We start from the raw sequence: 16,357 nt of genomic DNA, 5'->3' as shown, positions 1-16,357 counted from the left end.
TAACAGATGAACTGTAGAAGTATGCATTTGCCAACAAGCAACTTTGTATCTTGAACAGTTTGAGCAGTTGAAGCTAGTAAGTTGCTTGTTTTAAAAGAAAATGTTTTCCCTAAGCTACTCAGTACGTAGATAGTTATGTACAAGGCCAGCATGGCATGCCAAAATGATCTCAGCATGTTGTGAATGTTGCATTACTATTGTACTCAATTAAAGGAAAGTACGTGGGTAGGCAGCAGGTTTGACTAACAGCAATCCAAAACCTGAATACTTAGAAGTCAGGTCTCATTGAAATATGTGGAACATGTTTCTGAATAAACATGCTGATGAACAAGCTTGAAGACTAATTTGCATTCTGTGACAATGGGCTAGAGGATTATTTCAGAAAATGTCGTTCACCAGAGATTAGCTAAGGTACTTCCTTAATTCTTTTTCTCTCCACAGGTTGGCCCTACAGCCACGCAAGCTATGCAAGAATTTCTTACTCGTTTACAAGTTCATCTTTCTTCAACATGCCCTCAAATGTTCAGTGAATTTTTATTGAAATTAATACATATTCTTTCAACTGAGAGGTAACTTTGTATTCAGTATCAGTACTTTGAAATAACAATTGTTGTGAATAGATATATGTACAGATAGATATGATTGTCAATTCCCAATGATTGTCCATTATGTTCACCCATGTTCCACATGTGATAGTGGAGAAGATTACAAATATTAATGTCACTGGCAATATGGTAGGGAAGAAGCAGTTGTTTCCTCCAAAGCCACCCTGAAAAATGTTAAATTGGTGCTGAACATACCACTAGAAACTGATTTTTATCATACTAGTATCAAATTCTCTAAGTGCATCCATTTTATATACAACAGGCTAAGTAGGATAAAATGTACAAGGGGAAGTGAGTGGAAGGAAGGAGTAAGTAAATCTGCGAAGGCAAATGAAAAACTGCCATTGTGAAAAGTGGTGTTCTTATTGAGTGTTTAAATATATAAGTGAAATGAGGCAAAAAGATGTCTGGAGGTAGAGTACCAGGGAATAGAGGGTATAATACTGAGTTTATGGAAGATTGACGATGGCAGGCTTTTTAAAGATCTTTCTGGTCTTGTTCCCCTGCATGTGGCCTCTGGCAGCTAATAATATTCTGGTTGCAAGCTTTGCCCTGTAGCAAACTGGGTGGATGACCACATTGAACTGAAGGGAGCTGTTTTAGCAATCTGCTGGTGAGGATTGAACCCAAAGTAGTACTTTGGTCAGGGGTATCTACTAAAGGTGGTGCCCAGGGCAAGCACTGCCCAGCATTGAGCCACACCCCCACCCCAACATGGAGTTCAGCGGGTTGGGGCTCAGTTCAAGGCTGGACTTGGCTGATTCCAGCCGTAAACTGCAGGCTCCATCTCAGAAGCCTTCAGTTTGTTTGTTTGTGTGTTTATATTTATACCCCACCCTTCCCAAACTGGGCTCAGGGTGGCAACAACAATAAAATTACAATTTAAAACAGCTATAAAACATCACGCAATCATTAAAACAACAGTCAGATGGCACTAAACCACCTCTCCCCCATGGCGCTAAACCACAACTGCACCCATGGGAGGCCAGTGATGATAATGGTCAGGCCGGCTGGCAAGATGGAAAGGCCCAGTGGAAAAGCTCCATCTTGCAGACCCTGTGGAACTCATTCAGGTCCCACAGGGCCCTGATCTCATAGGGGAGCTTATTCCACCAGGTAGCGACGAGAGCCGAAAAGGCCCTGGCCCTTGTGGAAGCCAGCCGAACCTCCTTTGGGCCAGGGATGTCCAGTAGGTTTCTCTCCCATGAGTGGAGGGACATAATAGGACAATACAGGGAGAGGCAGTCCCGTAGGTATGCAGGATCCAGACAGACCAAGCCCAGCCTTGAACTGTGGGTTTTGACCTGGCTGGGTCCAACTTTATACTGCTAGGTCTGCTACCTCTGAAGTCAAATGGACTTGAGAGGCAGAGACAGCAGTATAAAGCTGTAGTACAAGACTGGCTTCCTGGCTGGGTCCAGCTTTAAACTGTGAACTTCGAGTGGAGTCTGCAGTTTAAGCTAGACCTGGCAGAACCGAGCCTGTAACTTCACCCCCCTCCCCAAATCCACATGGTGCCCTGAGAACTCAGCGCCCAGGTGCTCTGGGCTGCCTGGTGCTCCCCCCCCCCCCCTTCCAACAAGCCAGGGCTTGTTCCCCACCCGAGATATGCCTTTGACTTCAGTTGCTCAGCTTCCTCTTGGGGCTTCTGGTAGTTGGTAGAATTCCTGATTCCAGGCTCTTTCCTTTGGGGAAAGAAGGCAGAATGTGTTGTAGATGGCAAATAATTGCAGGTACCTATTTAAAAACTATACCATACTTTAATCTATAAATAGATAGCGTAACTATTTACACCCAAAACAAGCGTACATTTTCAAAGTGTTATGCTTGAACTGGCAATGATTGTTACATGAACATCTGTGTTGTATGTAGATCTGTCCTCAAGTCCTAACTTTATTTCATTCCCCTTTAGGGGTGCTTTCCAGACTGGCCAGGGTCCTCTGGATGCACAGGTGAAGCTTCTGGAGTTTACACTTGAGCAGAATTTTGAAGTTGTTTCAGTTAGCACGATTTCAGCTGTTATTGAATCCATCACATTCTTGGTGCACCATTACATCACATGTGCCGACAAAGTGATGTCTCGCAGTGGGTCTGACAGTTCAGTGGGTGCTCGGGCATGTTTCGGAGGACTTTTTGCCAATATCATCCGGCCAGGGGATGCCAAAGCTGTGTGCGGGGAGATGACGAGGGATCAGCTCATGTTTGATTTGCTCAAGCTGGTCAACATTTTGGTGCAGCTGCCGCTTTCAAGCAACAGAGAATATAGTGCCCGGGCTCAGGTGCCCAGCAGCACCACGGACAGCGTTTCAGATGAAGAAAAGGTTTCAGGGGGAAAGGACAGCAACGGAAGCAGCGGCAGCACTCAGGGCTCGGCAGCATATGTGGCTGACCTAGTCTTGGCTAACCAGCAAATTATGAGCCAGATCCTGTCTGCTCTGGGGCAGTGTAACAGCAGTGCTATGGCTATGATAATTGGTGAGTGTTTGGAGAATTCTTGTGTTGTCTATCCTTCTGTTCCTGTAAAATTCTCAGAATGTCTTACATTTTTCTAGCTGTTGCTTAGTCCTGGCAAAGTACAGAGCCAAAATGATGCTAACACTGTGGTTTTTAATATATATTTATTTCTACTGTCTTCATATAAACTGGAATCCTTGTGTAATTAGAACTAATGTGTCATAGGTGGTTGGACTTTTTTCCCCCTTAGCTGTGTAATACATGAGTAAGAAAGTAATGCATTCAACAAGAATTGTTAGAATTTGCAGTTACAGGGCCTAAGATGTGGAATACAGTTCGGATCTTTTGATCACATCTGGTGGCAATATCCTGGACTTGGTAGGAAAGAGTGAAAATTGAAAGCCCAAGTGAACCTTAAAATAGCTTTGCTAGGATGTCTCCCAAAAGAAATTAATTAGGAAAATAACAGTTTTTAATAAAAATTTTAATAGTACGCTACTGGATACAGCAAAACTACCACAAGCTAAAGTTTGATTAAGTAAAATTTGGTTTATTTTATGATATTGGGAAAAATAGTGGCATATTAAACATCTGTGAGAACTGAAGCTTGATTCTCAAAAATATTTCTAAATGGCAATCTTTCATTCTGTATTGGAATAAGATTAAAACTTTTTATTGTATGCATAATTTTTGTGCATTATGTAAGTGTAAAAGGAGATTCTATGTGAAATTTTGAGTTGAATTTGTGTGTTCAAAGAGCCTGTTAAATTTTCCTTGTTGATTTGTCTGAGAATCTTCCTTTTGTCTGTCTGTACACCTTTGGGATTATCACATTAAGCTCATTATTCTTGCAACTCTCTGAATTTAAGTCCAGAGAAGCCTGAGTTTCTCCATTTGAGTTCTTTTTAGAAAAAAAATCTCAGGCTTCAGCAAAATCATTTTCAAAGATAGCATCCTCCAAGAGGGATGATGTTTGATATCTCAGGGGGTTGTTGTACCCTTCTGGAGTAGCAGTAGGCAAGCTCAAGAGAATAAATAGCTTTATAGGAGAAAGAGGTCCTCCTGCCACTTTATGACTTTATTTTGGTAGTGTGAGCATGAGAAAAAAAAATCTGTTGCCTTTGCTATTAACTGTCACTGAAACCTCAAAACTGTGAAAAGCTAACTCCATTGGAAGAGCTATCCAAAACATCTGTATACTTCTTACCATTCATAATAGCCAGGCACACAGAAATTACTTACTGTTGTGCCCACGTTTTTGTCTTCAGCAGCATGCACTTACGGTCTTGCATTGTTTTTGACAGTATTTGAAAAGATTTTTGAGTTTGGTGTGTATTTTGTGTTCTCGTATTTCTTTCCATCTGATCAGAATATTCTGTCGCATATCTTAGGTGCAAGTGGTTTACATCTTACAAAACATGAGAATTTTCATGGTGGACTAGATGCCATATCGGTTGGAGATGGATTATTTACTATATTAACAACGCTCAGTAAAAAAGCCACCACAGTGCAGGTGATGCTTCAGCCAATTCTTACCTACATGGCCTGTGGGTATATGGGAAGACAAGTAAGTGCTCAGAACATCACACCATAAATTGATTTAATTGAACATCATCCTTTCCTTGCTGCAGACATGTGTGCGCAATTATATTGTAGGGTCTACAGAGCATTGCAGAGGCCCTTCCCTCCTCTGTTGTGGGATGCATGGTGCATATCTGAATGGCTGTGGCATGGCCACATGCTCAGTCTAGTGGACCTCCACTGGCCCTGTTACCCCATCTGCTCTCATATGTAGGGTTTATAAAGAAAGTACTGCTATCCTTTATACAAGGGAGAATTATGACGTAGATTTCTGGGTACCCATCTTCATTTGTGTCTTCTTTGTTCAGTAAAGTCACGCCCTGCTCTTTCTCCATGGTCACAACTAGTCACTTTTATGGTTCTCAGGCAATCTCTCATCCTGATTTGATATTTTCCCTCATCTCTTCAAAGCATCGAAAAGTGCTGTACCTAAGGGGATAATATTGGATAGTATGGGCTTGGGCTCAGTAGTGTCTTTAGGATAATTTGGTTTTACTCATGAACAGTCATCATAGAAGTGTTGGGAAATTTTTTCCTTAAACTTGACGCAGATTGGTCAATCCATTGTTAGAAGTGCTTCGCCTTCTCTGCAATGTCAGGCATGAGTAGCTGATTCGAGTCATTTGAGTCTATTTGCATTGCCAGCACCTTGTCTCTTGAAGCACATTATTGTCTGAGTTACATAGGTAGATCTCTCGGTATATACAGAAGGTGGATACATAGCAGATGGATAATTGAACCCGTGAATTGAATTACTGGCCTTGTTGGTCTGTCATTTCTTTCTGTTTATGTCTCTGTTAATCCATTTTAGCCCTTCCTGTCTACAATAGAGAACCTAAACCTTGTCTGCTATGAAAAATATCACTTAGATTTTGGGCTTGTTTGATGTCATTGCTGTTGACTAGTAGCAATTTTAAGGATGTAATTTTTAAGTAGTAATTTTAAGGGATACTGAAGGATGATTGGTAAAGATATCGTCAGGTCTGTTAGGCTCATGCTGTTGCAGAGCTAACTAATCCATTTGTTATCACTAGTTGATAAGTGAAGTATAGAAGAGGAGCTAAATGTTCTATCATGTACAGCTTAATGCTTGGAGTGACAAATGTAAAGTGGGCCCCTGTCATTCATTTATGTGTGAATAAATTAACTCTATAAAGGAATGTATTGCTTCAAAACCTGTCAGTCTATTGGTATGAAGTCATGCCTGTGGAATCATGTGCTCAATTCCATGTGTTTCCTGTAGGGTTCCCTTGCCACTTGCCAGTTATCTGAGCCCCTGCTGTGGTTCATATTAAGAGTTCTGGATACCAGCGAGGCACTGAAGGCATTTCATGATATGGGTAAGACTGCTTTCCATCTCCACATCTAGAAAAATATGAAGATCAACATCATAGTTACATGAGTAGAATACTGTTCAGCATGCCAGTTGCATTTCCACACTGCAGTGCATGCTGTTCTAGCATCTGCTGCTCCTTCAGGAGCAGCATTTCTCTTTGGGGAGAAGCTCAGAGTCCCATTTCAAAGAGTAAATCGTCTCATCTCAGACCATGAAGCTGGCATGTTAACATTATAGGACTGAGAAGCAGCATTGTGTAGTGGTAAGAGCAGCATATTCTAATCTTGAGAACCGTGTTTGAGTCCCCGCTGTTGTATGTGAATGGTGGATTCTAATATGGAGAATTGGATTTGGTTCACTGCTTCTACACACGAAGCCTGCTGGTAACCCTGGACTAGTCACAGTTCTCTCAGAACTGTCTCAGTCCCACCTACCTCACAAGGTACCTGTTGTGGGAAGAAGAAGGGATTGCATTTGTAAGCCACTCTTCCTTAAGGTGGAGAAAAATGTGGTATAAAAACCAACTGTTCAGATTTGCAGATCAAGCATGTCTCTCCTACTTAAAAGTGGAGAAACCTAACTCCTGTTTTCCATGTTGTTGGCCTAAACATTCATTAAGTTTCTGTTTTTCTTATAGGAGGTGTTCAGCTCATTTGCAATAACATGGTGACCAGTACAAGAGCCATCGTAAACACAGCAAGGAGCATGGTGTCAACTATTATGAAATTTCTAGACTCTGGCCCTAGCAAAGCAACAGATAGTAGTTTGAAAGCAAGAGTCCTAGCTTCAGAGCCTGATAATGCAGAAGGAATCCACAATTTTGCACCATTGGGTATGTTATGTGCCAGTATGAGTGCAAGAAGCAGATGGCATAGAAATTTATGAGTCCCATTAGACTAGTTCTATATTATTTGCTAAGTAATTTGTAACATTTACTAGTAAATCTGGTTAGCATCTCAACAGTTGCATGGTGTATTGAAGAGCCATCTCAACAGTTACATGGTGTATTGAAGAGCCCATGACTGAATAGCAGCACAAATGAGATTGGGAAGAAAGGATTATTTCACTTCAGCAAATAAGATAGCAAAAATGCTCATTTGTTATTCTAGTAGCTAAAATATCTTTCAAGCTATTTTTGATTTGGTTTCAAAACGTGCTTTCTTCTGGTGTACATTTGTATGAAGTTATATATTGTCATTGTGTGAGTAAAAGTTGTTAAAATCAACTTAGTATGCTTAATATTTATTGTTTCATACAATTTTGCCAAGTTTGCTTACTGCTAAGCAGCAAAAACCAAAATTACTTGACGACTGAGATTAAAACCACAATCATTCCAGCCTCGAGGCTTTTTGCCTCTTGCCTCATGGAAGAGAGGTTGTAGATGTGAACTTAATTATGTAATGTGCTGATTTTTCTTAATGATAGGTACACCATTAGAATCAGTCATGGAACTGGACTCTTCTCCTCCCACCCCAACTTCTGAACTTCAAATTCTCACTACCCTTCTTTCACCAATAATAAATATGGTTACATTAGCATTAATATTAGCTACAGTTATGACTTACCAGGACTGAAACACATTTCAGATTGATTTCCCTCAGAGAGTGGAGACATGCTGAAATGCTTGGCAGAGGGCAGATCTGCTGGTATCAGATCAGAAGCACCCTGCGTATATGTCTGTGGAAATGTAGGGAAATATATGTAACTAGATCTTATCAGATACCATCCACCATTAAAACAATAATTAGTAATTTTTATTTGAAGGTTCGATTACATCAAGCAGCCCTACAGCCCAGCCCGCTGAAGTATTGTTACAGGCAACTCCTCCCCACAGAAGAGCTCGGTCAGCTGCATGGTCTTACATCTTTTTGCCCGAGGAAGCCTGGTGTGACCTTACAATTCATCTCCCTGCTGCTGTGCTGTTAAAAGAAATACATATCCAGCCTCATCTTGCATCTCTTGCAAGTAAGTATAAGTAAAGTACACTTCAGCTACCTTGTAGAGGGTAGAAGAAATTGCTGTTTGGATAATAAAATATTTTAGGAATAAGAATGCTCCTTACAGTGAGATACACAGCCAGAGCCGGTCATATATGTCACAAGTTTGTATCCAGACTAATTTTCTACGAGAAAAAAATTCTGCCTATTCCGTTTTCCCACTTCAGACCTTCCTCATGTTGTTCCTCAGTGTCCCCTATTCCTCAGAAACAGCATTTTATGGAGATCAGTGAAAGTGAGAAGACAAGAAAGTTTTGTTTATCCTTTTTACATGATTTAAATGTAACAGATTTTCAATGGATTAGGAATAGAATAGAATAGAATAGAATCTTTATTGGCCAAGTGTGATTGGACACACAAGGAATTTGTCTCCGGTGCATATGCTCTCAGTGTACATAAAAGAAAAATACATTTGTCAAGAATCATAAGGTACAGCACTTAATGATTGTCATATAGGTCTAGTAAGCAATCAGGAAACAATCAGTAGTAATGAAAACATAAAATGTAAAATCATAAAATAAAATAAAATAAAATGTCAGCACAGGCTATAGTCATACAGTCATAAGTGGGAGGAGATGGGTAATAGGAATGATGAAAAAAGTAGTGCACTAATTACATAATAAATATATAATAAAATAAGTTTAACATTATAGAGGGAATTATTTGTTTAACAGAGTATTCGATGGCATTGAGGGAAAAAAACTGTTCTTATGTCTAGTTGTCTTGGTTGTGCAGTGCTCTGTAGCGGCGTTTAGAGGGTAAGAGTTAGAAACAGTTTATGTCCAGGATGCGAAGAGGTCAACAAATATTTTCACAGCCCTTTTTTTGACGATACAGTATACAGTTCCTCAATGGAAGGCATGAGTTAGCAGCAGTGACTTTGGATACAGTTCTGATTATTCTCTGAAGTCTGTGTCGATCTTGTTGGGTTGCAAGAACCAAACCACCTGATTATAGAGGTGCAGATGACAGACTCAATGATTCCTCTGTAGAACTGTATCAGCAGCTCCTTGGAGCAGTTTGAAGGCTTCACCGAGTTGGCGCCAGAAAAAGAACATTCTTTGTTGTGCTTTTTTGATGACATTTTTGATATTAGGTGACGATTTTAGGTCATGAGGTATGATGGAGCCTAGAAATTTAAAGGTCTCTACTATTGATACTGTGTTGTCTAGTATTGTGAGAGGAGGTAGGATGGGAGGGTTTCTCCTGAAATCTACCACCATTTCTACGGTTTTAAAGTGTTGTTCAGTTCTGGATTGTTCCAGTGGCACCACGAGGCTAGTTGTTCAACCTCCCGTCTGTATGCGGTTTCATCGTTGTCTCGAATGAGACCAATCACTGTTGTATCATCTGCAAATTTCAGTATTTTAACAGATGGATCGTTTGAGATGCAGTCATTGGTATACAGAGAGAAGAGAAGTGGTGAAAGTACACAGCCTTGGGGGGGGGCCCTGTGCTCATTTTACAGGTGTCTGATGTAATTTTTCCTAGCTTCACCTGCTGTTTCCTATCTGTTAGGAAGCTTGTGATCCACTTACAAATATGCTCAGGTACTGAGCTCAGCTCAGGTAGGTAGGTATCTGATACAACTCTGGAAGATAAGGTGACCTTGAGTTGCAGATATTGTGTCTTCCATTACTTTTTATCTTTGCTGTTCAGCCCATACCTTCTTTCCTTGGTTTCTCTTTACTAATCAGTTCTTTATTAAAATATTTTGAATACTGGTTGGTATGGTATATTAGGAGAATGCTGCAGGGCACAGTACATTAATGCAGCATCTAGGAAATAAAAGATTTCCAGGGACGGAAACGTGAATCCAGCAGCAGCTCTATGTGGGTGTATTATTTCGGCCCATGCCCGAATCTCATTTTCAGGATGGTATGACTCATCTCATAGTTACCTAAGGCATTACTACAATTTATTTAGTGTGATGTGGGGTTTCTGGAAAATGAGAATATGAACTGATTGAAATAGCGTGTGTTTTACGTATTTACTAAACAAATGTAAAACAAACCATATATTTTATGTCCCACTAGCAACAAATTCTCACATTGAAGTATTTGATTAGGGAAAAAAATCAAGTGTGGCTTAATTACTACTTTCAAACAAATTGAAAACTTTGTGGAAGTCATCTTTTTTGAAATCATACTTAAACAATTGAACGACAATATGGCATACTTCCTTTGCATTGTTTAAATTTAAGAAAAACAAACCAGAAGATGCAGAACCGCTGAAAGATTAATTTTAGCAGATCCAAAGAACTATGCGTAATGAAACTCTGTGATTGTTGACTGATGTGGTTCAGTCACATTGAACTCTTCCGTGGGGATCACAGAGCATCACTTCATAGCATCACTTGCATTGCTTGTTCTACATCAGATTTGTGATTACAATATCCCTTCTACTATGCAAGACAACATAGAAATGAAACGTTTTGTTTTGATTTGATCTGAACTCAGGTCAGTTCTTATGGGCCCTTTCCACACAGGTGAAATACAGCGACCCAGAAACTGCAAAAACGCTGTCCCTGGGCTGCTGTTCGCACAGGAGGCATTGCTGCATTGCAGCAGCGCCGTCCTGGCCGCCCAGGAGCAGCGTGAAGCCGCCACTGTGGGTTTTGCAAATCACTGTCTTCCTGTCGGCGCAGTGCGAACAGCACTGGTGGGAAAACGCTGCTTTCCCCCTCCCCTCCACTCACTGTCCCATCCAGGAGGTCAGAGGGCAGCGTGGGCGAGTCCCTGCAGCCCTCCAGAGTGACACTGGATGGGACGGTGAGTGGAGGGGGGCAACCAGAGGCGGGGCCGCTCACACACTAGTGTGCGAACGGTCCCCGAGCCTCTACTGGCATAATTCATGCCAGTGGAGGTGCGTTTCCGTGCGTGTGCGGAAAGGGCCCTGGATTCATATGTATCTGTGGTTTTTATCACCACAGTAAATTAGTAAAACATACGTACTTTTTTCTCTGTCAATGTCTAGGGATAGTCAACTGAAAAGCATTAATTATAACTTTGAAACTGCCAGGCTTACCTAATACTATATTGGCAGTAGCATCCTTTTGATGGTAATCTCATGAAACAATCTTTACAAATGGAAAAATGTCCATGAAGAAACAGCACTGGAGAATTACTTGTTCTTGTAAAAAGTGTTTGGTATATCACCATCTTGTTTTAAGCTAGGCTGTTGTAGTGTTGTATTGGTATAGTGTTCAGCATGCTCCTTTTGGGTTTTATCTGTTAATATTTTTTTTAGTTTAAAAGGATGAAATTTCTGCTGTCAAGTTGTAACCAAGAGCTAACTTGTGTGTATGTGCACATTTTGTTTCTACAGCTTGCCCTTCATCAGTATCAGTTGAAATAAGTGCAGATGGGGTGAACATGTTGCCATTGTCTACTCCTGTTATCACAAGTGGTCTTACCTACATAAAAATTCAGCTTGTAAAAGCTGAAGTCGCCTCAGCTGTTTGTCTTCGCCTTCACCGCCCACGGGATGCTAGCACTTTAGGCCTCTCTCAGATAAAGTTGCTTGGCCTCACTGCCTTTGGTAACACCTCATCTGCAACAGTCAACAATCCATTCCTTCCTTCTGAAGACCAGGTATCCAAAACAAGGTATGTCTTGGCAATAGAACAGTAAAAGTTGAAATATCCTGATATTCTTATGTACCATTTCTTTTAAGATATATTTGCCAGAAAGCTCCTGTACATGTTCAGAAGGAAGGTATACAAATGGCATTCTGCTGCTGAAACAAGTCAGAACATCTGTCTTTTTCAAGACAGAGACCACCGTGATAATTCTGATTCTCCCAAATATAGAGAAAATTTATGGAGGAAAGGTCCAGAAAAACAGGCCATAGGCTTAAAATCTGCTGCCTTTTTGGCAAAAAGGATCTTGGGCTCAGAACTGGGGCTGTGAGCAGAGATTAAATTAGTACCTCAGGGACAGAGGGAAATATGTGTTGAGTGAAATAAGCTGGATTCTTTAAAAATTAAAACCTTAGCCCAACTGAATCCTGAGAGGAATGTGTATATGGAAAATCTAGAGAAACTGCAGGGTAAATTGTGATAAATTATAAGAGGAAAAACCCAATTGCAAGTATTGTAGGGTAACGTGAGAAAATGTAGAGTTGGTTGGACATATATTGCACATTTAAGGGTTGGGGCTGGATGTACAAGTTCCGTTCTGCTAATGGTGGGACTGGTGTGTAAGGATGGCTCCACTGAGAAACTGGAACTTTGTCATCCAATGCTTCTTCTTTTTTGTTTTCTTTTCTTTGTTTTTCTTTTGGTTAATGGAAGTTTAAGAATGCAAAAAAACCCATTTGGCTACCACTTGACTCTGGGTCCTTAAAGTGTCACTGGAGCCATGTTCAGCTCTGAAAATATCTGCATGAATAATGAGACTGTGGCAAACTGATAGCCCCAATTTAGTTTCTTTTATTTTTCAGCATTGGATGGTTAAGGTTGTTGCATCACTGTCTCACTCACATAAGTGATTTAGAAGGAATGATGGCTAGTGCAGCAGCACCCACAGCCAATCTGCTGCAAACTTGTGCTGCGCTGTTGATGTCTCCGTACTGTGGCATGCACTCTCCAAACATTGAGGCCGTGCTTGTAAAAATTGGACTTCAGTCTACCAGGATAGGCCTGAAGCTAATAGACATTCTTTTAAGAAACTGCTCTGCATCAGGAAGTGATCCTACAGGTATGAGCATAGCTTGCTTTGTGTGTTGTTTGAAGCAATAATCTTGTGTCTAAAGAGGCTTAGTGTTGGAATGCAGAAACTGATGCATTATCTCAGAAGAACTGATGCACACAGAAATAATGAGGCTTCAGCAGTATCCTGGATTCTTCACTTTGTAAGTCTATTTGCTGTTAATTGTTTCAAGTGTTTCTTTATCACTATGATTTAGTTCTTGAATAAAGATCAGAGGTTTCTTTAAGGCAGCTAAAAAGCATTTTTGGACATAGATTTCTCTATTCATCTTTAATAAAACTTCAATTTTCCTTCTATGTGAGAAGACTTGAATAGTCCTTTGCTTTTTGGAAGATTAAATGGCCTATCATCAGACTCCACAATTGATATTCTCTATCAGCTTGGGACTACTCAAGACCCTGGAACAAAAGATAGGTAAATGGTTTGCTTTATATCTTTGTGCACATACAAATGGAATACGGTATAAATAATACCTTGTGAAGAAGCCATTGTTGATCTCTGTGCAATCTGGATGTGGTCCATTGTGTATCTTTTATACACACACCCACAGGGTGCATGAAGCTGACCAACCAAGTGTTGAGAGTGGAGGCATGGGATTCCACCTGAGTTGTAGCATGGATACCAGTACATCTAATTTGTTTTTTGTGCCTGCTATGTAGGAATTGCAATCTGATAGCAATGTGTGTATATATAGAAGTGTAGAACAGGGTGACAACCCTAGGAAATTGTAGATGTATATTCTGTTAAAATGGTCACTTTGGGGGTAGGTTCTTATTCTCCCAACATAAAAGGGGCACTCTACTGGCTTCAATTTTGTATCAATATGTCTGTTTTCAAACTGCGCCATATGATTGGTAGAACTGAAAATGGAACTAGGAACAGGCAGGGATTTCTCTCAAACCTGAAAGAAGTTCAAGGGTAGCAGAATAATCTGAAATCTGTAAAACATACATTGGGGATGAGACTTTAAAAAAAAACCATAAACAAAGCCTAGCAACCCGCAACAATATTAACAAGGTCTCCAAAGCTTGGTTTATGTATAGTATGGAGGGAAACTCACTACCCATAGATCTCAGCCTGGCCAGAGTTTCTCAGATCTGCCAGAGATAATTGAAGATATGGGAGGGGGAGGGGAGAGCAGGGTAGAAGGTAAAGAGGAAACGAGAAGATTAGAAGCCATTTAGAGTATAAGAGAAGGGATGGAGGAAATAATGGGGGATGGAATGCAATGTAAAATTAGGTACTCTCTGTATGTCCTTGTGGGTCTCCCACTTGAATAAATCTGTTTTTGAGTTATACAATCCTACAGTTTTGTGTTCATGATATTGATAGTGGAAAATCAATAATGTTTTGAAGTATATTTATGTGTATCATTTTCAGAAAGCAGATTTTCTCATATACAAACAATTCCTGGCCTCCTTTTCCCCTTGTTCAGTTTTGTATTGGGCCAGAATCACATTACATGATATGTAACTAGGACAAAGAGGCTTAGAGACAGCTTCTACTCTAGAGTTGTGGCTATGATGAACTCCGTGGCTTTGTGTTGATGTATTTGGGGCTGTGGAGGAAGGGGAAAGGAAGGATGGGGTATGAGTCTGGAATTGTGTGCATCGAGGAATGCTGCTGTAAATTTCATTGTGCGTGCACAATGACAATAAAATGCTTATGCTTATGCTTCAAGATCAGGTAAAATTAATTCCTAACCATGAGTAATGGTATTTCCAACTCACTTAATCTAGGCATAATTTTCTTTTCTTTTTAAAATGAAGCTAGTAGCTTGGGATTCAGTTGGACTCAAATTGTCTGATCCATTTTGGCTATAGTCATGAAGCCTTGCCTGTTTAAATTAAATTTTGAATGTTACATGTCAGGCGTCCTTTATACATTACATTTTGAACTTTACATGGCAGGTGGGTGACAGATAAGGATTACAGGAACGTTTATTCCTTTAAGTAAGTTATGTGAGCATTTATTTTTAACTTGTGCGCTGCCTAAAGTTTACTGGTTCACTAAAGTCCAGTTTCTCTCTAATATATAGAACAGTATAAGAGATTTTATCTTTAACAGTACTGTCTAATCTATTTTGTAGAATTCAAGCCCTGCTGAAGTGGGTAAGTGATTCAGCAAGAGTAGCTGCTCTGAAGAAAAGTGGCCGAATCAACTATGTCTGTCCAAACAGCTCCACGAGAGAGTATGGTCTTCTGATGCCATCTCCTTCCCATTTGCACTGTGTAGCAGCAATTTTATGGCATAGCTATGAATTGCTCATAGAATATGACTTACCAGCATTGCTGAACAGAGAACTTTTTGAGTAAGTAACGTAAGCGTTTATGGTAGATGTAGCGAACTGTTTTTCCTTCGCAGTTGTTGGTCGTTCTACTGCTCTTTCTGCCCACAATCCATTGCAGCTGTTTGATGTTTGACTTCTTGGTGATGCACATTCCATTGCATCAATCAACAGTATTACTATTTTATATATCCTGTAACTTGTGTTTGCTATATTAAGTATAATTTCATGGGGCGTGTATATGATTTTAAAATTAGCTAGGAGAAATGGGCCCATGATCTAATTACTCTTTCCTCCTTGTCCTTAGGTCTCTCTTTAATTGGTCCATGTCTCTTCCCTGCAATATGGTTTTGAAGAAAGCTGTTGACAGTCTGCTTTGTTCAATGTGCCACATTCACCCAAATTATTTTTCCTTACTTATGGGTTGGATGGGTATTACTCCTCCCCCTGTGCAGTTGCAACATAGATTGTCAATGACAGATGACAGTAAAAAACAGGACCTTAGCTCATCTCTAACAGATGACTCTAAAAATGCCCAAGCACCTGTTGCACTAACGGAGTCTCATCTGGCTACCCTTGCTGCCTCATCCCAGTCTCCTGAAGCTATAAAACAGCTGCTGGACTCAGGTTTGCCCTCATTGCTTGTAAGAAGCCTGGCTAGTTTTTGCTTTAACCACAGCTCTACCTATGACTGCAATACTCAGTCAACAGATAATTCCCAAGACCGGCTTAGAAGACATCATGTTCCACAGCACTTTAATAAGATGCCCATCACAGCAGACTTAGTTGCTCCTGTTCTCAGGTTTTTGACGGAAGTTGGAAATAGTCACCTTATGAAGGACTGGTTAGGTGGCTCCGAAGTCAACCCACTGTGGACAGCACTTTTATTTCTCCTATGCCATTCTGGTGCTACTTCTGGAGGACATTGTGTGGCAATGCAGCAGACTAGTGCAAAGCCTACTTTACTTTCTGCAGCTTCAGGAACAGGGTTGACCACTCAGCAAAGGACTGCTATTGAAAATGCAACAGTTGCTTTCTTCTTGCAATGCATCTCTTGCCATCCTAATAACCAGAGGCTGATGGCTCAGGTAACAAAAAAATTAACTTTTTGTGCAGGTAATACTGATTGTTTAAATCTAAATGACTGACAAAACATTGGTGGGCTGGAGCCTTTCTGGAGGAATCTAGATTGCCTTTCCTTGTGCCTGTGGTAAGAACAGAGCACTTCAAGAGACCCATATTAACTGAAAAGGTTTAGATCTAGTAGCTGTACCTGTGATCTGGGCTTCCATGCATCTCCCGCCTCTCTTCTCATGAAGCCAATCCCAGTTAAAAGTTAACTCCAGTAACCCAGGATGTACAAATGCAAGCTTATTGGTTAGAAT

General features: G+C 40.5%; 1 protein-coding gene across 5 annotated transcripts in view; it reads left to right on the top strand.

Moving 5' to 3' along the window:
* The window catches only part of BIRC6 (baculoviral IAP repeat containing 6), a 160,796-nt gene that overhangs the window by 78,627 nt on the left and 65,812 nt on the right, over positions 1 to 16,357 (top strand). For all 5 annotated transcript variants that reach the window (XM_048484188.1, XM_048484170.1, XM_048484179.1 and 2 more), the window contains 11 exons: positions 442 to 569; positions 2,518 to 3,080; positions 4,451 to 4,626; positions 5,884 to 5,980; positions 6,614 to 6,808; positions 7,741 to 7,941; positions 11,301 to 11,580; positions 12,417 to 12,673; positions 12,991 to 13,099; positions 14,775 to 14,996; positions 15,280 to 16,060. In XM_048484188.1, coding sequence (XP_048340145.1) covers positions 442 to 569; positions 2,518 to 3,080; positions 4,451 to 4,626; positions 5,884 to 5,980; positions 6,614 to 6,808; positions 7,741 to 7,941; positions 11,301 to 11,580; positions 12,417 to 12,673; positions 12,991 to 13,099; positions 14,775 to 14,996; positions 15,280 to 16,060 — 3,009 coding nt within the window. The remainder of the gene's footprint in view (positions 1 to 441; positions 570 to 2,517; positions 3,081 to 4,450; positions 4,627 to 5,883; positions 5,981 to 6,613; positions 6,809 to 7,740; positions 7,942 to 11,300; positions 11,581 to 12,416; positions 12,674 to 12,990; positions 13,100 to 14,774; positions 14,997 to 15,279; positions 16,061 to 16,357) is intronic.

Source organism: Sphaerodactylus townsendi, linkage group LG01 (assembly GCF_021028975.2).
Source record: "Sphaerodactylus townsendi isolate TG3544 linkage group LG01, MPM_Stown_v2.3, whole genome shotgun sequence".
Taxonomy (NCBI): Eukaryota; Metazoa; Chordata; class Lepidosauria; order Squamata; family Sphaerodactylidae; genus Sphaerodactylus; species Sphaerodactylus townsendi.
Note: the sequence above shows the minus strand (reverse complement) of the source record. Positions and strands in the feature narration are given on the sequence as shown.